The following is a 25,388-nucleotide window of genomic DNA, read 5'->3' as shown; positions in this document are numbered from 1 at the left end:
TCAACAGCCGAGGATACTCTTAAAAGACAGTAAACAAAATCATAAACTGTGATTTTCCTAACTCAAAATTACTTTAGGGCAGAAGAGGCTTTTATAATTCTATTATATATTCTTTACAAGTCAGTAAACATTAGGCATCAGATTTTTCTAGACCAAGGATCAATAACTATGCACACAATGATTCCAAAAATGAATTTTGAGCAAAAGGAAGTCACCATCTCTTCACTTCTCTCCTATTCCCTGTTAGAACTGCTGCCTGCAATCTCTAAGCTGTGTGCACAAGACAAACACTGCCCATCCCTAGAAAAAGAGAAAAATGGAATATGACAACTAGATATACCTTATTAAAACTAAATCTTGCTCAAGATCATTTATGATTTAGGAACTTTCCCTTTTGATTGAACCAACTAAATTATGCTTCCATTCAAGGTAATGGAAAATGTTTCTATATACCTTGTAAAAGTGCTCCGAAGAGGCATCCAATAAGTCATTCCATATTTCATATAATACCACTTATAAATAACTTCTATTGTTAAAGATAATGCCTGGAAATGTCTTTAACTTAAAAATTAGTAACTATTATATTTATTTTTTTGAAGATTTTATTTGTATTTATTTGACAGAGAGAGAGCAAGAACAGGAAACGCCAGCAGGGAGAGTGGGAGAGGGAAAAGCAGGCCTCTCGAAGAGCAGGGAGCCCAATGTGGGGCTCAATCCCAGAACCCTGGCATCATGACCTGAGCAGAAGGCAGATGCTTAACAACTGAGCCATCCAGGTGCCCCCAAATTAGTAACTTTTAAAAGTCATAAGGCACCAAACCAGGTGCTTGAAATCCCCTGAGGCACTCTTCAAAAATACAAAACATTTTCCAAAAACTTAGATTTCACGGGAAGGACAGAGGGTTGGGCTATACCTCCCATAGAATATGTTTCCTTTTTAGCTTCCAGGATGTTTAGTGTTAAAATTCGTGTTCAAGTTTTGTTTTATGGTAAAATTATCTTTCTTATTCTTCATTACCTGACTCTTGTGACTTTAAACTTGGCTTAAAACCATCTTGTGCTCAGGTTGTTACTTAATGGCCCTCTCATACTCACGGTTATTTTTCAAAAGTAGACAGGATATAAATAATACATTAAAATAAATAGATCACTTCATGTCAGAAGTTCAAAAAAGTCAAGGACCAACTGAACAACCTAGTAATTGTTACATCTGAACTTTGCTTTTTAAAGGTATAGCAAGAAAAATCCAGTTGTCCGACTTTGGATATATCACTTAACTTCTCAGGGTTAGTCTAATCATAAAACATGGGCTTTCATAACATTCCAACAGTGCTTTTCCCATCTTTTTCTTCTTAGCAGAGAAACTTTTTTTCATCCTATTCCTTTATCATATATTTTAGGTAGGTACTTTGATACACTACTTCTAAAATTAGTACATGAAATGTGGTCAAAGTTTGTGTGTTAACAAAAGTAAGAAATTTTAACACAGTAAGAAATTTCTTTTTTTTAAGATTTTATTTATTTATTTGACACAGAGAGAGAAATCACAAGTAAGCAGAGAGGCAGGGAGAGGGAAAGGGGGAAGCAGGCTCCCTGTGGAGCAGAGAGCCCCATGTGGGGATCGATCCCAGGACCCTGGGATCATGACCTGAGCCGAAGACAAGAAGCTTAACCCACTGAGCCACCCAGGTGCCCCCACAGTAAGAAATTTTTTAAAAATCTAAATTTCAGGAGCACCTGGGTGATTCAGTGGCTTAAGCATCGGCCTTCAGCTCAGGTCATAACCCCAGAGTCCTGGGAACCAGCCCTGCACCAGGTTTCCTGCCGGGTGGAGAGCCTGCTTCTCCCACTCCCTCTGCAGCTCCCCCTGCTTGTGCTTGCTCTCTCTCTGTCAAATAAATAAATAAAACTGTTTCCAAAAAATCTAAATGTTATTTATATACCTAATAAACTGTAAAATATGGTTTTAAAGCATTTCAAACATTATAAAAAATAATATATTCACTATGTCTAGGAACATCAAGAGTGATACCATGAATAGTCATGAGCTCTGTGACCTGGGTCCATTCATGCAGCTACCACAAACTCCCTTTAGAAATCAGAAGTATAAATGATTAAAAAATAATGGACAAGTTTCTTAATAATTCATCTTCACATTCCATGGAATATATCAACTTTAACATAACATTGCTGAAGACAAAATAAAAAAATCATACCTTTAGAGAGATTTTCATATAGGCTCTCAATGGTTAAAAGCAAGTTCTTCTCCATAACTAATCCAAATACAGCCAACCAATGTTTTCTAAAGCACTGTAATAAATGAATTAGAGTCCATGGTGGTTTCAAGTACAGCATCTAAAAAGTATTTTGAAATAATTACCACCTGCTAATTTATTTATTAATCCTATTATTTAAAAGTACCTATTAAGGCATTCCTACATACATTTCTGGGCAAAATAGTTGGGTTCTTTTTAAATTAAAAGATGTTTTGTTAAAAGCCAATCATAATCTTAAAGTGCTAATTCCATTGCAAATTATTTCTGTAAAATTCATATTAGTATTAATCCTTATAGTTTTAGAAACTATGTGCAAAACAAAATGTGCATGTGTGCAAAGCAAAAGCACTGTTTTAATCAGAAGATAGTTTCAATCAGAAAAGATGGACAATTTACTTTCCAACATAGTCAATTCTAGGAAGAAATCGATCTAATTAGTTCATATAGCTGCAGGAAAATCTATACAGAAAGAAGATGTCAACTACCATTAACTCTGGCTACACCCCTGCAAAGACATGTTTATAAAGGAGATTAATCAATTAATATTACAAGATGTCAGTGCATCCAGTTTTGAATCATTCATATGCAATGACTTTCCTATGGATATTATAACATATCCAATTTAAGTCAACCCTCCTAGAATCTTCTGATTATTTCTCATCATTTTGGTTCAGTACTTGATAATATAATAAAACAGCAAATAACCACATTAAAAGTAGTTGTATATCACTGAACCACATTTCTCCTGGCTATAGATGTGAACAGCAAACAAACATAAACTAAACTAAAAAGACCATTTTGGCCAAACGCATTATTTTACTGATTGCAGAAAAGATATGAATCTAGAAAATATAAACTGTCTTGCTAATAATGATCATTTTTATACTTTGATTCTCATATCTATATGACTTAAGCCAAAATATACACTTCTTTTCTGAATACATATTGCTATGCGAATTCCCTATAGTAGACATTCTAATTCAAAAAAACTACAGAAGATAGAAGTTTTTCTGAATTCAAATTAAGCTCCATGGGGGCAATGTGCCTGACACACAGTAAAAACCTAATAAATACTTGTTCACTGAAAAAGAATAAATGATAAAATACCATTTCTAATCTTTAGGAAATGTCTATCATTTAATGTTCAAGAAGTTATTTCAAAAACTATTAAAAAATAATGGGTTATAGATCATCCCGATGAAGCTTACACATTTTATGCAAGTCATATTTCCTAAGATAAGGTCATAAATCTTTAGCAATGAAACAGAAATTTTCAACTAATAGAGTTAAAATGATCACCTCCATCCAAAGGTTTCCAAAAGCAATTTTCATTTCTGTTTCTAATATTGAAGATAAAGCTGTTCCAAGAGATTTTTCAAGATCCGATATAATGCTTTCAAGTATAATGGGTTGTCCAGAATGTGGAGTTTCTTCCTTATAGCTCTCTTCTAACAGTGTTGCTTCTTTAAAATAAATAGTTATAGGTTTTATTTAAGACACCAATAGAACAGTAAATATTTTACATATATAACTGGTATTTGGCCATAAATAATAAACATTTTATGCATATAATTAGTATTTGAATTACACAGAAACCAAACCAATACTTCACTTCTTTAGACAGTATTTAGAAACATGTATCTGTAGAATAGTTGCCTTAGATACAACATAAATACATCACATTAGCAAAATGACAAAAGGCAACAAAATCTTTTTTGCTAAAACAAATTTAGGAAATGTGTAATGTTTTAACCATAATTTTAGTTTTATTATTCTCAAAAAAAGGAAAATGCTTTTCATCAATCAATAATAGAAAATGAACAATTATGGATCAAAGTGTGTTTTCTTCCAAACATAATTGTTTCTTCCAAACAATTGTAGGTCTCATCAGTAAATTGTTTTGAAAGAACCAAAATTTCTCATTTAACTACCTTTATGCCAACACTTTTAAAGTAAATGTTCATTATTTCAATTGATTATCATTTCACTAACATTACTATTTTGATACCTAAAGACAACAGCAATTTCTTTATGGCAAAATGAAAAATATTAAGTGGCTTATCTCTACAAATACCAACTGAGGACTTAAAGTGATAGCAACAGAATGGACAACAAAAGCATGTTACCCCTGAAACACCATAAACTAAAACATCCTCTTCCTCCATCTAAATGTCATTTTGAACATTATGACAAAAGACATCTTATTGCCAAAAAGATAAGTAGCAGTAGTACTATATATGTGAATCTTTATACAATTACACATAAAAAGTACATATAATATTAAAGACTTCAATATTTATTTTGCCAACACAGGGAGAAGGGTTGGAATGTATTTTTAAATTATGTCAAATTTAATATAACATTCCATCAAATACCAAGCTATAGGACAGATTATTCTGGTTAAAAAATAATAATAATAAAACAATTATACTACCTTCACTTTTCTTAAGTATTAGTTTAAAATTAAAAATAAAACTATTAGGGACACCTGGGTGGCTCAAAGCCTCTGCCTTGTGCTCAGGTCATGATTCCAGTGTCCTGGGACCAAGCCCTGCATCACACTGGGCTCTCTGCTCGGCAGGGAGCCTGCTTCCCTTCCTCTCTCTCTCTGCCTGCCTCTCCCTACTTGTGATCTCTGTCTGCCAAATACATAAATAAAATCTTAAATAAAGTAAAATAAAACTAGTATTTAAATCTTTCGAACTCCTATTACTCAGTTTTTTATTGCATTAATAGAAGGTTATGAATAGGAAGCTAAAAATTTCTCTCCACTTTGAATGAATATTTCCTATATATTCTTGTAGCTACTATTAATTTAAAGGTACAAAATAGCCTGTGCATGGTGATTATAAACATGTAAAAATGTATGCAAGTGTATGGACAAAAATTCAAATTTGTAAGAGCATATGTAGAAGACAATAATGACAACTGTGTTCTTTTGGATTACCATTGTAATTTTCATTTCTTTCTTTCTCTCTGTCCCTCTTTCTTTCCTTCTTTCTATTTTCATTTATTTCTAACCATCTGTGTGCCGGCAAATACTTCAATGTCATTTTAAACGTATAAGATGAAAATTTACTATTAATTCCAATTGTTATCAATAATGGCGATACATAAAAGATATATTTCTAATTATTTGTAGTAAGAATACTACCTGCTTTCAATTGTTGTTTAGATATACAAGGCTGATGACATACATCTGTGTTCAGAGATAAGTTTAATAACTCTGCACTCAATTCTTCTTTACTGAGTGACTTCACACCACTTATTAGGCCTTTGTTTCTTAAATTTCTATCATCCCTAAGGTTGGGGTTAGGAGGAAAAAATATTTTATTTTTTATAAGATAAATCACATGGCATCTCAAAACACATTGGATCTAATCAGAGGTGGGTGATCTCAACATGTATATTAACAAAGGATAAGTTTTTTAAAACAGAGAAGATAAAGGAATTAACACACAGTAGAGTCACAGCATATGAATTTCTGAAAATAATAATTATTATATATGAGTGTTTTCCTGATACCAGGCACTGTTCTGTGTGTGTGTGTGTGTGTGTGTGTGTGTGTATAGTCAATCCATCCAATTCTCACAGTAAACCTTATAGGTAGTACTGGTATCATTTTTATTCCCCTTTCACAAATGAAAAACTGAGGTGTAAAGAGGTTAAGTAACTTGCCCAAAATTGTACCTGTAAGTTGAAGCTGGATTTGAACATAGGAATACCATCATCCAAAAAGAAAGAAACAGAGAGCCAAAGAGAAATAATTTCCACGTGGAAGGCAATTACAAATTTACTAACAGTGAACATAAGACAAATGGTGAGAATTTGCTATTTCCTGAAAGAAGGAAGTATGATTACAGCATAGGGCATGAGACCAGTTTATATGGCTACAGAGAAAGCCAAGGGCATTAATAATGGAAAGATTTAAGGGCTTCAGTGGGTAAGTGACATGATCAGATCTGTGTTTATTAACTGCTGTTCTGAAATCCAACAGATTTCCAGCTTTTGCTAATGGTAGAGTAAATTGATTAGACTAATCTTCCCACTGATGAGGATTAGAAAATGTGGACAAAAAAAAAAAAAAAGCCTATCTGAAGGCACTCAGGAGAAATAAAATGAAGGCAGGAGCTGGAGGGAAGCTTACCCTCAATACAGAGGTACTGCTCCCGTAAGAGCTACATGGTTCTATCTCTTTGCCCAAGGGCATTCATTCTCTAATTCATCAATGGCTACAACAGAAAGCACAGCCACAGTAATTTGGAATGTCAGAAGACTATGTTCAGGACTAGCCAGAGCAGACAAAAATTTAAGTAGGGAACTGAAGAAGGGAGGAAGCCACGGAACATGTGAACCTTAAAATTTGCGTATAAATTCTACCCAGAAAAAAAAACACAACATGCTACCAAGAGACAAAGCAATCAACTGAACTAGACTTAGATATGACACAGATGTTGAAGTGATCTGATAGGGAATTTTAAATAATTCTGATTAAATTTGTTAAAGGCTCTAGTGGAAAAGGTGAATATCATGCAAAATTACATGGGCAATTTCAGCACAGATGAAAATTAAATGTGACTGCTAGCAATTAAAAAAAAAAAAAAAAAAAGCCACAGTAACAGAAATGAAGAAGGTCTTTAAAACAGGCTCCACGGCAGAATTGACATAGGCAAGGAAAGAAATTACAAACTTGCAGACAGGTCAAAAGAAATTACCCAAACTGAAATAAAAAGAGAATAAAGTGTTTTTTTTTTTTAATTCAACAGCTATAGGACAATATCAAACAATCCAACATACATGCTTATATTATGTATCTATTACTGTGTAACAAATTATCCCCAAACTCAGCAGCTTAAAACAAACATTATCTCACACAGCTTCTAAGAGTCAGAAATCTGGGAGCAGCCTGACTAGTTGGTTCTGGTTCAGGGTCTCTCAAAAGGCTGAAACATGCTGTTGCTAGAGTTGCAGCTATCTCAAGGTTTAATTGACACTCATTCACGAGACTCTTGGCTGGAGGCTTCAGTTACTCACCACGCAGGTCTAATCCATTGGGCTGTTCACTGCATGGCAGCTTGCTTCCACAAAACAAATGATTTGAGAGAGGAGAAAGCAAGAGAGTTCCTGAAAAGGAAGTCCCAGTGTTCCTAATTTTTCTCACCTAATTCCTAATTTTTCTAACCTAATCTGATAGTGACAGTATGTTACTGGTACAACCAACCCTAAGTACAATCAATGCAAGAGGGGCCTACACAAGGGCATTAACACTAAGAGGCAAGAATCATTGGGGTAATCTTGGAAACTGGCTACTATAGTATAATTCTATAATAGGTGAAGTAGAAAAGAGGGAATGGGCAGAAGAAACATTTGAAGAAATAGTGGCTGAGAATTATCTAAAACTGAAGACAAACAGGAAACCAGAGATCCAAGAAGCTCAGAGAACATCAACCAGGATAAATTCTTCTCTACCTGTTTCCCTACCACCACCACCACACACACACACACACACACACACACACACACACATACACACACACACACACCTGGATATATCTGCTAAAAACTGTTAAAATAAACTGCAAAAGCAAAAAACAAAGAAAAGCCCTTGAAAGCAGAAAGTAAAAAAAAAAAAAAAAAAAAAAAGGCACATTACCTACATAGAGGAACAAAGATAACATTTACATCAGACTTCTTATCAGAAACCATACAAACTAGAAGAAAAGGGAGTGACCTCTTTAAAATATTGAAAGGGAAAAAAAGCCAACCCAGAACTGTATATCCAGCAAAAATATCTTTCAAAAATAAATTAAGAAATGAAGATATTATCAGACAAACAAAACCAAGAATTTCACTACCAATAGATACACACATGTCAAAGAAATCTGTTTAGAGAGAAGGAATATAAAACGAGACAGAAATTGAATCTACAAAAATAATGAGTGCAAAAAATGAAAATAAAATATTAACTTAAAATACTCATTTTTAATTGCTTTAAATGTCAAATGATGAAAGCAAATACAGTAACAAAACATGTGCTTATTATCATTTCTGTAAAAGTAACATAGACCACAATGATAGCACAAAGGATGGGAAAAAGAAACTATTATAAGATCCTTACACTGAACATGAAGCAATATATTATTATTTGAGCGTAGACAACTTTGATCAAGTAAGATATCTACGGCAACCATTAAAATGTTTTTTTCAAAAAGGTATAAATATTCAATAATGGAGATAAAGTGGAACCATAAAAAATACACAATTAACTCAAGGAAGAAAAAGAAAAGAACAGATGAAACAAATAGAAAATAATTAGCAAAAAGGTAGATTTGATCCAGCCAATTAAATTTAAGTGGTATAAACTTATCACTTAAAAGAAAAGTTGTGGGGCGCCTGGGTGGTTCAGTGGGTTAAGTGTCTAACTCTTGATTTCAGCTCATGTCATGATCTCAGGCTGGTGAGATTGAGCCCCATGCTGGGCTCCACACTGAGTGTGGAGCTGCTTGATTCTCTCTTTCTCTCTGAGCTGCTTGATTCTCTCTTTCTCTCTCTCTGCCCCTCCCTGCCTGTGCTCTCTCTCTCTCAAAACAAACAAACAAACAAACAAAAACAAGTTGTCAGAATGGATAAAAATAAAGTACCAACAACATGCTACCTACAAAATACTTACTGTAAAGACACAGGTTAAAAGTAAGTCGATGGGAAAAAATATACCAGATAAGTACTAACCAAAACAAAACTGGAATGGTAGTATTAATACTAAACAAAGAAGACTTTCAGGAACGGAGAAAGACATTATACAATGAGAAAGGGGTCAGTTCTCCGAAGACAACCCTAAACAATCCTACAAATGTATGCACCTTATTACCAAGTTTTATAATACATGAAGTAAAACAAACAGAACTGGAAGGAGAATTAAACCCATAATTATAGTTAGAGATTTCAATACTCCTCTCTCAACAATCACAGAATAAGCAGACAACTGGTAACATCATAGAAAACCTGAACAATACTATGAAACAACGTGACCTAACTGAAATTTATAGAATACTCTACCCACAAAAGCAGAATGCAAATTCTTTTATACACATGTAAAACATTCACCAAATTCTTGGCAATAAAGCAAACTAACAAATTTAAAAGAAATCATATAAATTAATGTTCTCAAATCAAGGTGGAACTAAAGTACAAACTGATAGCAAGAAGAAAACTGGAAAATTTGCAAATATTTGGAATTAAATAACAAACATCTAAATATCAAAGGGCAGTTATACTGAACTGAATGAAAATAAGACAAAACATCAAAATTTGTGGGATGCAACTGAAACAGGTAAATTTACAGCAGTCTCAAACAAGTGATATCAGCTTCCACCTTAAGAAACCAGAAAAAGGGCACAAAGGGCATAAGAGTATTTTCTGGAAAGACAGAAGCATTCTATATATTGAGAGGGATATATATGTATATATATATAGGCTACACCAGTATATCCAACATCATATAGTTAAGATTTGTGCATTTCAATATTGTACATTTTTGCCCAAAACACAAAAAACCTTATAAAAATAATAAGTGGGGACAGGGAGTGAATGGATCTAGATAACAGAAGAATGGGAGAATTTTTATAATTGTAGCTGAATACTTAGAAGTTTATTAGTTCTTCTTCACTTTGACTATCATTGGAAATTCTCCATAATGAAACTTTTTTTAATTAAGAGTGAAAAATTGCCATTATTACTTTCTGAAGAATAAATGGAGGAGAGCAAGTGTGAAAGCAGAGAGCCTAAATTAGTCTTCGAGTCAAAAAGGAAGTGGAACAATAGCATGATGGACAAAGACGGTGGCAGGGGAGATGAAGAAAAGATCGTACGGGACCCATTAATTGACCAGATATAAAGTATGAGGGAGGAGCAGTTATCAAAAATGACTCTTACATTTCTGGCTCTAGCAAATAGGTGGAAAGTGGCATTTTTTGTTCAGATGGAGAATGTTTAGAAAGAAAAATCAAGAGCTCATTTTTGGAGATGGTATGTCCCAGATGTCTGTAACACACCCAAGTAGAGAAAGCAAATAGTAGATGAATATAGAATTCAGAAGAGAGAGATAGAGGTATGAACTAGGGGTTGCTGGCCCACACTCATGATTGTAAATGTAAAGTAATACACTTAATTACGTATAGTACACAGTGTTGGAGAGGAGTTCTCCTGGCATCATTATCAATATTATCATCATAATCGTCACCATCAACCATTTAAGTAAAGTAAATGTATTCTCATAAGTAGGTGGCACTTACACAGGAGAACGATTCTGGCCTTTTACAGATAAAAATAAAAACAAAAAACAGGCTCCCCTGGGAACACAATGCTAGATTAAAAGTAAAGTCTGACTTCAAATTTTCATTTCACTAAAAATGTTGTATCTGCTTTCCTAAAACAGTTACTGCAGAAATAATGGAGAAATGATAAAGTCTCACCAGTTTAATTTTCATTCTAAGTTGAACTAAAAAAGCAACAATATGTAATTTATCTCTCAAATTTAGCTTATCTCAAATTCAAAATGATTAACATATTATACTATTTCAACCTCCCACAAACTCCAAGCTAATATATTATGCCCTAGGTGAAAATATAATTTTAAATAACCTAGAGACAAAAATCTTTAATATTTTCTTTAATTCCAAGTAGAATACTGCCATCTTTGAAGACAACTAAAATGAAAATTTTTTTAGGTTTTTTAAAGTTTTAATTCCACTTTTTAAAGTTTTAATTCCACTTTAACATACAGCATTATATTAGTTTCAGGTATATAACATAGTGATTCAATGCTTCCATATATTTAAAATGATAACTGACCTCGCCCCCTTGGAAGAAAAACCTTAGGGCTATTCATTTCTATAATCGCTGTATTTCATATAGAATTTAGGCATGTTTGTGAAACTGTAAAAAAACAAAAAAAAAGAACTCCATTTTTCAGTGAATAAAATTCAGACTAAAACGGCAGTTTAAATCGCTCTTCTTGGTTCCTTCAGAGCTTTTTCTTATAGACAATGAGTACAATTTTGCTTAACGTTATGTTAGTTTTACCTTGGAACTAAGTTATGAAAATACTAATTGGGAATGGAGGGGAAGGAGAAGAAAGGGAAGAGGAGGAGGAGACTTACTGAGATCATTTCCTGTACTGGGCACTACCCTAAGTCCTTTATGTGTATACATTATCTAAGTCCTTGCAATAAATCCAGGAGGCAAGAATTAGTATCCCCCTATATTTTATATGTAAAGAAACTAAGTTAAGCAACTTTCCCAGGACACAAGGCTAGTAAGTGGGCGAGTCACAAATCCAGCCCTCACTCTACGAACAGACATTGCCTCTTCCCCACAAACTAATTAATTAATCTTCTTGCCTCATGATCAAAAATCTGTCACACTTTTATTTCTGATCTTATTCGCAGATTAAATTGGCTGTCCCCAGCTTTTATAAAAGGTTTCTGAATGTCACATAAAAAAAAACTGAAATAAGACTTCCTAAGTTTCAGGGGCACCTGGGTGGCTCAGTGGGTTGAGCCGCTGCCTTCGGCTCAGGTCATGATCTCAGGGTCCTGGGATCGAGTCCTGCATCGGACTCCCTGCTCAGCGGGGAGCCTGCTTCCCTCTCTCTTTCTCTGCCTGCCTCTCTGCCTACTTGTGATCTCTGTCTGTCAAATAAATAAATAAAATCTTAAAAAAAAAAAAAAAAAAGACTTCCTAGGTTTCAAATCTCATTCTTCTATAGCTAACATGTTATAAGAATGTGATACAAAATTGAAATGCTTCCTGGAACATCTCGAAAATCATATCCATTTTTTTTTTTTTTAAAGATTTTATTTATTTATTTGACAGAGATCACAAGTGGGCAGAGAGGCAGGCAGAGAGAGAGAGGAGGAAGCAGGCTCCCCGCTGAGCAGAGAAGCCCGATGTGGGGCTTGATCCCAGGACCCTGGGATCATGACCTGAGCCGAAGGCAGAGGCCCCAACCCACTGAGCCACCCAGGCACCCCTCATATCCATTTTTGATCCTTAATCTGGTGGGTAGAATATGACTCCTAAAAATTCTCTGGTATAGTTGTTATTTAGAAAAATAAAAAAATAAAAAAGTTTGGAATGACTATGAAACTCACGTGCACAGAATAACAACAGAACAAGGGACTAATTCCTGGTACTGAAGACAGCATTTTAATACTCGATCATCATTGTTCTCGTCACTCAGTCCATCTGGAAATTTAGCAAAAGTGACAATCAATAAGCATACTAAAAATCTGGACAGTCTAGGCTTTATTTACAGGTCAAAAACATCTAAAAGAATGAACACTCCTTAAATAAAAAGAGAAAAATAAGACACAGCAAAACAATGCCTTAAAAATTCGGGATCTAGAGTTCAGGTAGAATTCCAAACAAGGTAGAATTCAGGTAGAATTACCAAAGTAGTTAGTTTACTACTAAAATGGATAGGATATGACTATTAATAAACACAAAAGAAAGTGATCAATATGTTAAATGCCATACTAGAAACCTAAAGCTATTAATTCTAGTCTCAATTCAGTCACCTGTATCACACTTAAAATGATCTCCACTTAAAAGAGGTCTGTAAAATAATGAATAACAGTTTACCAGCATTGGAACCATTTTCATGTGTCTGCTTTTCCTTAATCTCTAAGCAATTAACATTTAGAGATCCACAGAAAAGGTGATATGGATCCTACGTAGAAAACACAAAAAATTCCTACCAAGTGTTAATCAATGGTTGACAGAGTGTCCTCTAGCATTCTGTAAGCCTTAAAGCATGATGTAAAAGTTTGATTTTTGTGAAAATGATATAATGTGTAGAAACAAGATCAAAGACAATGTTTTTCCTAAGTCCTTACACTGCCTGCCTCAAAACTCCCTCAAGTACTTAATAATAAGATTTCAGGGCTATACCCCAGACCCACTTCTGGATAAGAATCTTTAAAGTCTGGGCCCAAGCACGAATTTAAACTCTTTGGTGAGTCTCTTATACATTAAGATTCAAGACATACTAGACAAGGAACCTCAAAACTCTGTTTCTAGACGATAGCTTTTTTTTCCCCCTCAACTTTTAGTCTACCTTCCTTAGTCCTCTGAACATTCAAATAAGAAAACTCATTCATTCAAGGAATGAATTTTTAGGTAGGGCTGAATTTGTACCCAGGCCCCTGTGCTAAGTAACTGGATGTACAAGAACAAACTTTTGAGGAGCTCACTATCTCTAGTGAAGTCTAGACAGAACTGAATTGATCTCAGAGCATAATCCTGAAGATACAATTCAGTTCTTTTATCAGAAAACCAGGAAGCCAAGCAGACATATAATACAGTAGCCGATTTTTCTTCTTTTGGCTCACAGAGTCAGTATCACAATAAGGCAAAATGGGCAGCAAAAAATCATTAGCTTTAAATAAATTAGAAGATGAAAGAAGGTTAAAGGTTACAGTATACCACTCTATAAAATTGATGATCATCTGTGTTCTCACTTTTTCTAGAATATGCAGGGCTTGAAAACTCACCTAAAACTGCAAGAATATTCACAAAATATTTATTCAACAAATATTTTTGAGCCCCTGCTCAGGTACTGTTCAAAAGTGAACAAAACAAAGACTCTGGAAATAGATTTATCTGGTTCTGAATCCCTGCTTTCCCACTTACTAGACATGTAAACCTGGGCAAACTGCTTACCCAGGAAAATGAAACAAGAAAATTTATAGGAACAATTGGCCCAATAAGAGGCAATAGCAAGTACTTTTTAAGTAAAACACATTATGTTAAACTCAAGCTTAAGTGGCACAACAGCATGATCTCTACTCAGAACACCAAAAACCCCCCAAAATCCTGTATAAATTATAGTTAGCATGATGTTTAATATTTAAGCATTTAGGAATTTAAGCTTCTCAACTGCTTCCCACTGATGTAGACCCAGAACAGTGCTGGTATAGGTATTTGGCAAATACATGAATCAACAAAAATATAATACAAGAAAATATAAAAATGATGCAAAATATGCAGTGTGGAGGTGTGAGGGTGGCAGATAACTTTATTTTGCCCTTATTATAAAAGAAAAATAATTTAGAAAATCTGGAAAATACAAAGAAAATTAAAGTAACTCATAATTCCATCAGCTACATATATCCAACATTCCCTACCTCTAAGTATATAATGCATAATCTAACAAATTTGGGATGATTTTTTTTTCTTTTAAATCCTACTTTGTCAAAAAAAAAATGAATAAATAAATAAATCCTACTTTGTCATTTTTTTGAAATACAGTAGTATTCTTTCACAAAGCTATAATATTGTAACTTTGTCAATTATTAGACACTCAAGTTGTTTCAATTTTTTTGCTCTATTAATAGTGTTATGAACATTATTTATATAAATCACTGACAGCATCTCTGATTGTGTCTTAGAGAACATTTCTAGAAAGGAAATTGTATCTTTAGGCTTCTTAAAACACACTGATAAACTGCTCTCCTGAGAAGTTACTAATTCATATTCCCAAAGCACTGGTATGATGCAAAAGAATAACTTTCTAAACTTAGAAGCAATAAAAAGAAAGGAAAAAATGAAAGATTTAAACTAGAAATATCTATATGTAAGAAATTAACAACATTCAAAATGGCAAAGAGGAAAGTTAATTGTAGCGAACAAGAGGCTGACTAGTTGTACTTCTTTTTCTATGAATCACCTATTAATAATCTTTGTTCAGGGGCACCTGGTTGGCTCAGTGGGTTAAAGCCTCTGCCTTCGGCTCATATCATGATTCCAGGATCCTGGGATCGAGCCCCACATCGGGCTCTCTGATCAGCCGGGAGCCTGCTTCCCTTCCTCTCTCTCTACCTGCCTCTCTGCCTACTTGTAATCTCTGTCTGTCAAATAAATAAATGGATAGATAGATAGATAGATAGATAGATAAAATAATCTTTGTTCATTTAGGGAAAGGGGATCTTTTTGTTTTTCTCGTAAATTTATACAAGCTTTTCACATAGCAAGGACACAAAAGAATTATCACCTATTCTAGGCTATAAACCGTCAGGTACTTGAACTCAAACTTCACAATCATTTGTTGAGCTGGAGGTTATTTTCCCCCATTTTATTTCCTTAGTTTCCTCATCTTTAACTTTCCTCAGGTCAGGTTATAAACTCAGATCAATCAGATTTCAAATCCTATTCACCTCTCATGTTACTAAATACAACATTAAATAAATACAATCTTGAAAGGAGTTAAGGACCAGGCTAAAATTAAAGTCCATAAAGACTATTTAACATTATCTACATTTGTTTTTAATGGAAAAATGCTTGTTTAAAAAATACATTGCTATAATACTTACTGATGATGTAAAAGAAAAAGAACACAAAAGCAGCAATTACTAAGAGCTGGTTGCAAATGTGCCCGACATTTATAAAGTGTCATTTTGTTTTTGCTTTTTTCCAAACAGGAACTTTAATTTTACTCAATAATCCTGAATTGAGAGGCACCTGAATTGAGAGGCACCATAGATTCATAATCTATGAATCACCTATTAATAATCTTTGTTCAGGGGCACCTGGGTGGCTCAGTGGGTTAAAGCCTCTGCCTTCAGCTCAGGTCATGATCCCAGTGTTCTGGGATAGAGCTCTCTGCTCAGCACGGAGCCTGCTTCCCCTCCTCTCTCTCTGCCTGCCTCTCTGCCTCTTGTGATCTCTGTCTGTCAAATAAATAAATAAAATCTTAAGAAAAAAAAATCCAGAATGGAGGGGCAACTGAGTGACTCAGTGGGTTAGGACTCTGCCTTTGGCTCAGGTCATGATCTCAGGATCCTGAGGAGGAGCCCAGCATGGCACTGGGCTCTCTGCTCAGCAGGGAGCCTGCTTCTCCCTCTCTCTGCCTGCCTGTCTGCTTGTGATCTCTCTCTCTGTCAAATAAATAAATAAAATCTTTAAAACAATAATAATAATCCTGAATTGAGTTTTCTCATAAGACTATTAGTTTATCATTAGAATACAAAATGTAATTTCATTATGATAAAAAAGCCTAAAGATATTTCTAATGGGTATCATAAAATCATTAGCAACAGAATAAACCTATTAAGCACCTTGTACTTTATACAAGTAATTTTTTTTTTATTTAGAAAAATTTTTTTAAAGATTTTATTTATTTATTTGAGAGAGAATAAGAGAGAGAGAGCATGAGAGAGGAGAAGGTCAGAGGGAGAAGCAGACTCCCCATGGAGCTGGGATCCCGATGCGGGACTCGATCCTGGAAGTCCGGGATCATGACCAGAGACGAAGGCTGTAGCTCAACCAACTGAGCCACCCAGGTGCCCTATAAGTAATGTTTTAATGATCAATGAAGAAAACAGTGATACAGAGAAACACATAAAGGACTTAGCTGACACAGACAATTACAAATAATCTATTATTATATCTATGGCCTTATAACTAAAAGCAATTTCAGCAATTTAATAAAAACTACAATCTAATGATACCACTCAAACACTGAAGTAAAATATGGGTTTTGAGGAAGACACCCAGAAATTAAAACAACACAGAAGTCTGAGACCACTACTGTGACTTACTCTCCTTAGTCATCAAAAAAAAGCAGAGACTGAGGAAGTCAAAGCATCAAAAAAGCATATGAACATGGAAAAGTCAAAAGAAACATACCAAGCATCTATAAATAATAAATGTGGCTGAAATATCTCTTCTAAAATAATTTTCAAAGCAAATCTATTGAAGAAATAGACATGCTATTTAGATCAAGTTCTTAACCCCTCAATGTCTCAATTTCCTCATTTATAAAATGGGGCTAATAACTTCCACAAGTACTGTATGGTTTGAACAAGATATTAGCTGGTAAAATACTTGTAAAAGGGTTCAGAGAAAAATGGCTATGTTAAGTATTACCCATTATTATCATCCTTATCCAAAGTATTATATAATAAAGTACAGTTTATATCAACAAACTAAAAAAAGTAAAAGATTAAGAGTAAAAAAATTCTCCTCTCCTTTTAAGGTTTGGGGTTTTACTGACATGGTTTAGACTGGGATTAATTTTGTTAATGGTGTAGCTGTTCAGAAAAAAAAAGTCCTATCTGTTAGCAACACATATCAAAGTATTTATGAGTAAAAATGATATCTTACAATATCTGGGACTTGCTTCAAACTACTGCAGGAGTTCCAAGAATAGGAAGAGGAGAAAAGAAAATGAGAGAATAAAAGAATGACAAAATGTTGATAATTACTGAAAAAGAATGAAAGGTACACAAGGAGTCATACATTATTTGACCTCTGCATTTGAAATGTTTCATAATGAAAAGTGAAAAAAAAAGACCACCTGAGATGTTCAATTTAACATAAATGTTCAAAATTTTAGTATTTTCTTAACTCTAATATTTGTGGTTTTCCTTTGAAAGCTTTTAAAAATACCACATGAAGCTCCTGCTCAAAATGCATAAGGATTGTATATGGAACACACTAAGCGCTAATAAATATTTGTAAAGAAAATGAATGGGAATGAATGAATGAATGAATGAATGATGGAGGCCCTTCTTCAAAGATTTAAGACTAGAAGACTATGCCGAAAGCCTTCTCAGGGTTAATACCATGATTAAGTTCATCATAGAATGAATTTTTTCCTATCTTATACTATATATGAGTAGAAAACATAAGTCTGTGATATTTAAGTTAGTATAAATGTACATATATAAATGATTCTGAGTTGAAAACAAGGTTTTAAAGAATAAAATAGATCCTCCTCTAAATATATGTATAAACTCTGCAGAGTCAACAGTGTTGCTTTACACATAGATCTTTTTTCCCCTCGAAGTGATTTATATTTATATATATATATATATATATATATATATATATGACATTGCATACTTAGGTTCTAAGACTAAAATGACTTAAAAATGACTGAAACAAATATGGAAAAAAATGAATCAATCCATGGACATTTATTATACAAACACCTTCTTATTACAGATTCTGACAAACCAGAGGAAAACAATGCCTCTTGCTGCATTATACAAACTCCACAGTGACAAAGTCTAATCACTGACAGATTAGAAACCTTGATTACTTACTGGCCTCATCACTCAACACTGGTACTTAAAAAAAAAAAAAATCCAAAGTACTATAATATGGAAAATTATGCATATAGAACTATAGAGTCACTATCTGTGAAATAGACATAACCTAAGAAGGTCTAGAAGCAGAAAAATAAAAATCCAAGAATGCCTGAAACAAGACTACTAGAATACTACTAAGCATCACTACATCTGGCCATTCACATTCCAATGCTCACAATTTTTTTTTTTAAAGTTCTGCACCATCTTCCCTCAGTGAGTCAGCAGCCAAACAAACCTTAATCAGGAAACACCCTGAGAGAACAATACTTACAAAGTTTTTGCGACGCAAGCTGTAGTGACTGACCCCATAGCTTTCTATCTTGATCTTTGAGACTGTCATTGATGAAATGAACTGCAGGCACAGCTTTGTGCTGGGCATGTTTTAGCAGTTTTCCTGCCTTCATACGATCCAGCTCTTGGATAACCACCCAGGGAATTATTAACACAAGTTTGTCAAAGCCTGAAAAATAAAAAAGATTTCTTATTTCTTATATTTGTTCTAAGTCAACAAATATTTATTGAACTACTAAATTGAACTGCTTTAGGAGCATTGGAAGTTTTAAAGTAAGGAGTTCACAGTCTAAATGAAGCGGTAATATATAAATAATGGTAATTAAAAACAGATGTTAAGTATGGGGCGCCTGCAGTGGGTTGAGCATCTGACTCTTGATTTTGGCACAGGTTGTGATCTCAGGGTCAGGAATGAACCCCATGTCCAGCTCTGAGGGCGGAGTCAGTTTAGGACTCTCTTCCCTCTGCCCCTGCCCCTGTGCATAAGCACTCTCTCTCTCCCTCTCTCACAAATAAATAAATAAATCTTTAAAAGAACAACAGATGTAAGTGTCAAATGAATGTAAAAAAAAAAAAAGATACTGTAGGAGATCAAAGAAGAGTAACTTTGGATTGTTTGACCTGTGAAGGCTTTTTTTTTTTTAACTTCTGCTGATTAATATATATTTTAAGATACACACTCCATGGGCGCCTGGGTGGCTCAGTTGGGTAAGCCACTGCCTTTGGCCCAGGGCATGATCCCAGAGTCCCGGGACTGAGCCCCACATCGGGCTCCCAGCTCTGTGGGGAGTCTGCTTCTCTCTCTGACCTTCTCCCCTCTCATGCTCTCTCTTTCTCTCTCAAATAAATATATAAAATCTTTAAAAAAATAAAAAAGATACATACTTCATAACATATCTAAATGGAAATGTATTTGTGGGGAAAACAATACCCACATCATTGTTAATACAAAATTTCAATTCAAATAAGAAAATCAGAATTAGGCTTTATAAATACCTGGAATTTCTGTTGTCTTCAAAATTCTAACAAAATTGAGGTGATTCATCAGAATATTTGTGTCAATAACAATTAGAAGCTTTTTATCTGAAGCAGTATTTGCTAGAGAAAAAGAGCAAAGTCAGGATTTCAAGACCTTTGCTAATAGACTTGTACAATAACTAAAGTTTTGATATCATAGAACTTTGATGGCATTCTTAAGAGAAGGCAGTCCTTCAGACAACAAAAACAAAACTGCGTTCATTCTAATCCTTAAAAGAACAATAATCAATGTTTAACTATCTACCAGTAAAACATCATGAATTGCTTGAGTGCATTTTTAATCATAAACTGATTTGTTCCAGTGGGAACTGTTTGCCAAACCTTATTCTGCATCACTAGTAGTGGTACACTTGGGATTTATAGGCTAATTTTAATACACTGTGAGTGAAATATAATTGAAAAGATAAATATGTGCAAATGAAAGAAAACATGTAACATTAGCATTTTATTTCATAGGGCCATTGTGAGGATCAGATAAGTTTATGCACAGGAAAACACTTAGTAAATTGAAAAGTATGATGTGAATGTAATGCAACATTATATTTTTATAAATTCAAAATAGTATGCTAACAGACTTTGGGTAATTATCTATCACCTTCTCCGAGTGGGAAGAATGATCAAAACTTTACTACATAAATAAGAAATCCATGAATATAATACCTTTGAGAAATCTTCATTATTTCTAAGTTTTTATTTAAATTCCAATTAACTAACATACAGTACGATATAAGTTTCAGATACAGAATTCAGTGATTGATCACTTACATACGATACCTAGCGCTCATCACTGCAAGGGCCCTCCTTAACCCATCACCCATTTAATCCAAACCCCCAGCCCATCTTCCCCCCAGTAACCGTCAATTGTTCTCTATTTCTGATCAGTGCTTTACATAATTGAAACTGTCAAAAGTCATGATTTAGGGCAAGAATAAAAGACAACTCTGATAGTTGATAGCAGAATAAAAGATAACCCGGATTACTGACCCTTGGGAAAAAAAGAGAATGAGAAAATTTATCTAAAATATCCTAATAATGTGAGATGTATAAAACAAATGGGACACATATTAGATCTGTACACTGTCACTAGAAGACATATACCATACCTTATTTTTCAAATGAGCACAATTTAACATTTTTCATCTAAATATTATAAAAATTGCATGTTGGCTCATTAATTCCTAAGAAAGCACAGATCACAGACATCATCATGTACAGATAGGGTATACCAGCAGAGGAATGTACATCATCTTCCACCAAGTCGATCTCCATGCTCGTTAACTCTCCGGAAGAGAAAACCACAGGCAAATCCACACTTTTTCCCACACGTGCAGCATGGAGCTCTTCTACTATCTGCATCTAAATTGTGAAAGACCCACAGTAAAACATTTTGGATTATCTACTTGCAGATTAATAAGATTAGAAAGCAATGAACTCTAATAAGTTTACTTGAGATGGTTTGTGGGAAAAAGGTCCCAAAAATATGGAGGTAGAATGGGCAAATGATACAGATTTATAACCACACACAGGGTTTTAAAACTTTTACTACCTCTGTAACCTTAGGCAAGGAAATTATTTAGCTAGCTTGGGTCTCCGCTTGTTCATCTACAAAATAAGAACGTTAAACATCTGTTTCCTATTACTATTTTTGTGAGGATTAAATAATATGAAGTTCCTTGCACAGAGCCTAGTACATAGTAGACCTGGTTCTCAACCTGTTTTCACATCAATGTACTTTGGGAGCCAACTATCTTTTCATCTGGATGATAAGCCTCTTCTTGTTCTAAGATTAGTTATGAGCCATCAAAAACTGAAATCTAGATTTTTTTTTTTTGAAATCTAGATTTTAAGACCCTTCTCACTTCAGGGAAGTAGTTCCCTAATGTATTTTGATGCTAAGAATTAATATGTCTCATCTAGATCTGGAGTAGGAATGAGAAATCTTTCTTCTATCAAGAAGCACTGATCCACAGGGCAGAAAAATACAAATGATTATCACAAATAAAAATCAATCAATATGGTTTTAAAGTCTTCCTTAAATAGAAAACTACAAAGTATTTCATGAACCTAATTTTAATTTAGGACCAAGAAACATAAAAAGCTATACAATAATTCCAAGAGGTTCAATCAAGAGATTCTACCTGGGAAATTAAACAACAGGTGAAAAAATAAATAAATATGCATGTACTCTCATTTTCACTGAATAACATTTTCACCTTATTGCTAATTAGAAAAATGAAGCCAACAGATTAATATCATACTGAATTTTGGTAAGCTTAGGCATAAGCATGCAAAAGTATGGTAACATTAAATCAAAATTCATGTAACTTTTGGCTATAGGCTCCATGCTCTTTATTCCAAAACATTTAGAGCTTACTAGAAACAAAGACAAAAAGGTGATCAATTAAATGTAAATATCTTCCAAGTAGTTTTTTTATAATTTCGTAAAACGTACATATTGATTAAGTTAGAGGTATCACTACTTTCATATTACCAAGGTGTTTATAGTCATTATTTTTTTTAAAGATTTTATTTATTTATTTGATAGAGAGAGAAAGATCTCAAGTAGGCAAGGAGGCAGGCAGAGAGAGGGGGAAAGCAGGCTCCCCGCAGAGCAGAGAGCCCAATGCGGGGCTCGATCCCAGAACCCTGAGATCATGACCCAAGCCAGCTGAAGGCAGAGGTTTAACCCACTGAGCCACCCAGGCACCCGTCATTATTTATTATTAATATAGGAACTGTTTTGACTTAATTTCATTGAAATATTCAAAGTAAATAAGTATGTCAGTAACCTCTTGATCTGTATCTTGAATACTTTCAAACGACGCTGAAGAACATGGAGCTTCAAAACTCTGAAATGAAAAGTAATTTTATTAGTTAAGAATGAAGCATATACCCCATTGTATATATGGACCACATCTTTATCATTCATCTGTTGAAGGGCATCTCAGCTCCTTCCACAGTTTGGCTCTTGTGGACATTGCTGCTATGAACACTGGGGTGCACATGCCCCTTCTTTTCACTGTATCTTTGGCCTAATTACCTAGTAGTGCAATTGCTGGGTCATAGGGTAGCTCTATTTTTAATATCTTGAGGGGCCTCCATACTGTTTCCCAGAGTGGCTGTACTCAGCCATCAGAAAGGATGAACACCCACCATTTGCACTGACATGGACGGAACTGGAGGGGATTATGCTGAGTGAAATAAGTCAAGCAGAGAAAGACAATTACCCTATGGTTTCACTCATATGTGGAACATAAGGAATAGCATGGAGAACCACAGGGGAAGGGAGGGAAAACTGAATGGAAAGAAATCAGAGAGGAAGGCAAACTATGAGAGACTCTGGACTTCAGGGACCACACAGAGGATTACAGAAGGGAGGAGGGTAAGGGGATGGGGTAAGTGGGTGACAGGTATTAAGGAGGGCATGTGTTGTGATGAGCACTGGGAGTTATATGCAGCTTAATGAATCGTTGAACACTACATCAAAAACTAATGATGTATCGTATGTTGGCTAATTGAACATAATTTTAAAAACCAGTATAAAACAAAACAAACAAAAAAAACCTTGCAGGGTGGGGACAGAGAATGAAGCATATACCTAGAGTAGGGTTTTCAACCTTGGCACTACTGGCACTTGGCATTGGATAATTCTCTGTTTTAAGGGCTATGATGTACATTATGCTGTTTCACAGTATCCTGCCTCTACCCACTAAATACCAGTAGCACGACTCCCTCCCAATCTTGACAGTCAAAAATGTCTTCATCAAGTCGACAGCCAAATGCCCCCTCTGGGGTAAATCGGCCCTAGAAGAGAAACTGACCCTAGAATAGAAAAGCCTCATTCTAGTAAGTCAAGGAAACAAGGTAGAAAGTCTTTAAAGTTCACTCATTCATATATACATTCCTTTTTTTATTTATTTTTAAGATTTTATTTATTTATTTGACAGAGATCACAAGTAGGCAGAGAGGCAGGCAGAGAGACAGAGAGAGGAGGAAGCAGGCCCCCCGCTAAGCAGAGAGTCCAATGCGGGGCTCAATCCCAGGACCCTGAGATCATGACCTGAGCCGAAGGCAGAGGTTTAACCCACTGAGGCACCCAGGCGCCCCTCTTATATACATTCCTGAAAATACTCATGTTCTTTTTTTTTTAATTATTTTTAAACAATTGAATTTATTTATTTGTCAGAGAGAAAGAGAGAGAGAACAAGCAGGGGGAGTAGGAGAGAGAGAAGCAGGCTCCCCTACTGAGCAAGGAGCCCAATGCAGGACTCAAGTCCAGGACCCTGGGATCATGACCTGAGCTGAAGGCAGACGCTTAACCGACTGAGCCACCCAGAAGTCCCTGAAAATACTCCTGTTCTAAGAACAGAACTACATGCCACCCTGAGAAACCGAAAGAGCCACAGACAAGATAAACAGGCTGGCCTTCAATGGTGGAAAATTTTCACCCAGAAGTAGTTTGACCCATTTCTAAAAGTGACATGACAAAAAGAGGGAACCTGAACATTAGGAGACGACTGAAGGGGAAAAGCTGAAAACTGCAAGAGTTGTTATTCTACATGGGTGGAGGGCCAGAGGTTTGTGTTTTAATTCTCTCTCTAGCAGAGGTTGAAAATATATTAATTCCAAGTTTTCACTGGCACTGTTGGTAAGCAGATAAGACTTACCTGACCCTCTGTACAGGTAATAGTGAACTCAGCAAAAGCCACCACTAAACCAAAATCATCATCTAAGAATTCTCTGACATAACACCAAACTCAGGCAGCTATAAATGGCAGAAATGACATACTGTCTTTAAACAAGTGTATCATATGTTGCTTACTGGGAATTCGGCTCTCATCCTGACTTCCCAACATCAGTCCTCATATGGTATATATAACACCATATACATCACACACTAAGTTCATGATACCTTTACTGTCCCATGATTCTCCATCTGACTTTAAATTTCACCAGATCCCTAAGGTTCTCTCTGATTAGGAAGTGCCAAACAAGGTAGAGATTATTACCAGAATTTCCTATGACTCCTGATGTTTGAAGTTTTGTTTGTTTATTTAGGTCCTGACTACCCTTCACTCTCTTTGACCACAGGCTACTTCCAGGGACTTCAACAAGTTCTGTCACTCCTCCAAACCAAGCTCACATCAGTGGTTTCTGAAGACCTCTCCTTATTAAAAAGGGAAGTCTCAGTGGGCATTTAACTGTTCCCCTCTTCTTACCATGCTTTAGTAAATAAATGAACTGGGATACAGTATTCTGCGGATGGCAAATAGGAGTATAAATAACAAAACTAACAATGGTTTTATCTACTGGAGTGATTCTAATCTGAAAACCAGATTACACTGCTTCCCCGATTATGTGTCGATGGCTTTCCATACCATCTGCAGGATACAAGATAAAACAAACAAAAAAACCCTTCCCATGGGATACAAAGTACTCCATTGTCTGAACCCTGGCTTCCTCTCCCACAGCCTCTCCTATACATAGATTTTCTACACATCTCAACTCTAGTCATGCTGAACAACTTACGTGCCCATGTACACTCCTGTCATACAACCTCATGACTGTGGCCCTCTATCCTGGTCCTACCTGGTCCTTGCTCTACACACCCTTCACTACCACTCTCAAGAAT

The 25,388-nt window shown here is 35.0% G+C and overlaps 1 protein-coding gene across 5 annotated transcripts in view; it reads right to left on the bottom strand.

Moving 5' to 3' along the window:
• SWT1 (SWT1 RNA endoribonuclease homolog) overlaps nt 1–25,388 on the bottom strand; it is a 110,130-nt gene that overhangs the window by 64,295 nt on the left and 20,447 nt on the right. For 4 of the 5 annotated variants that reach the window (XM_004767959.3, XM_004767961.3, XM_045074311.1 and 1 more), the window contains exons 6-13: nt 22,546–22,605; nt 20,983–21,112; nt 19,715–19,816; nt 18,699–18,887; nt 12,428–12,521; nt 5,431–5,576; nt 3,576–3,739; nt 2,217–2,355 (exon numbers count right to left, since the gene is read on the bottom strand). In XM_004767959.3, the coding sequence (XP_004768016.1) occupies nt 2,217–2,355; nt 3,576–3,739; nt 5,431–5,576; nt 12,428–12,521; nt 18,699–18,887; nt 19,715–19,816; nt 20,983–21,112; nt 22,546–22,605 (1,024 nt within the window). The remainder of the gene's footprint in view (nt 1–2,216; nt 2,356–3,575; nt 3,740–5,430; nt 5,577–12,427; nt 12,522–18,698; nt 18,888–19,714; nt 19,817–20,982; nt 21,113–22,545; nt 22,606–25,388) is intronic. The other variant, XM_004767960.3, reaches the window with a different exon arrangement.

This window comes from Mustela putorius, unplaced genomic scaffold (assembly GCF_011764305.1).
Source record: "Mustela putorius furo isolate JIRA1106 unplaced genomic scaffold, ASM1176430v1.1 tig00537335_pilon_pilon_pilon, whole genome shotgun sequence".
In the NCBI taxonomy this organism is placed as follows: domain Eukaryota; kingdom Metazoa; phylum Chordata; class Mammalia; order Carnivora; family Mustelidae; genus Mustela; species Mustela putorius.
Note: the sequence above shows the minus strand (reverse complement) of the source record. Positions and strands in the feature narration are given on the sequence as shown.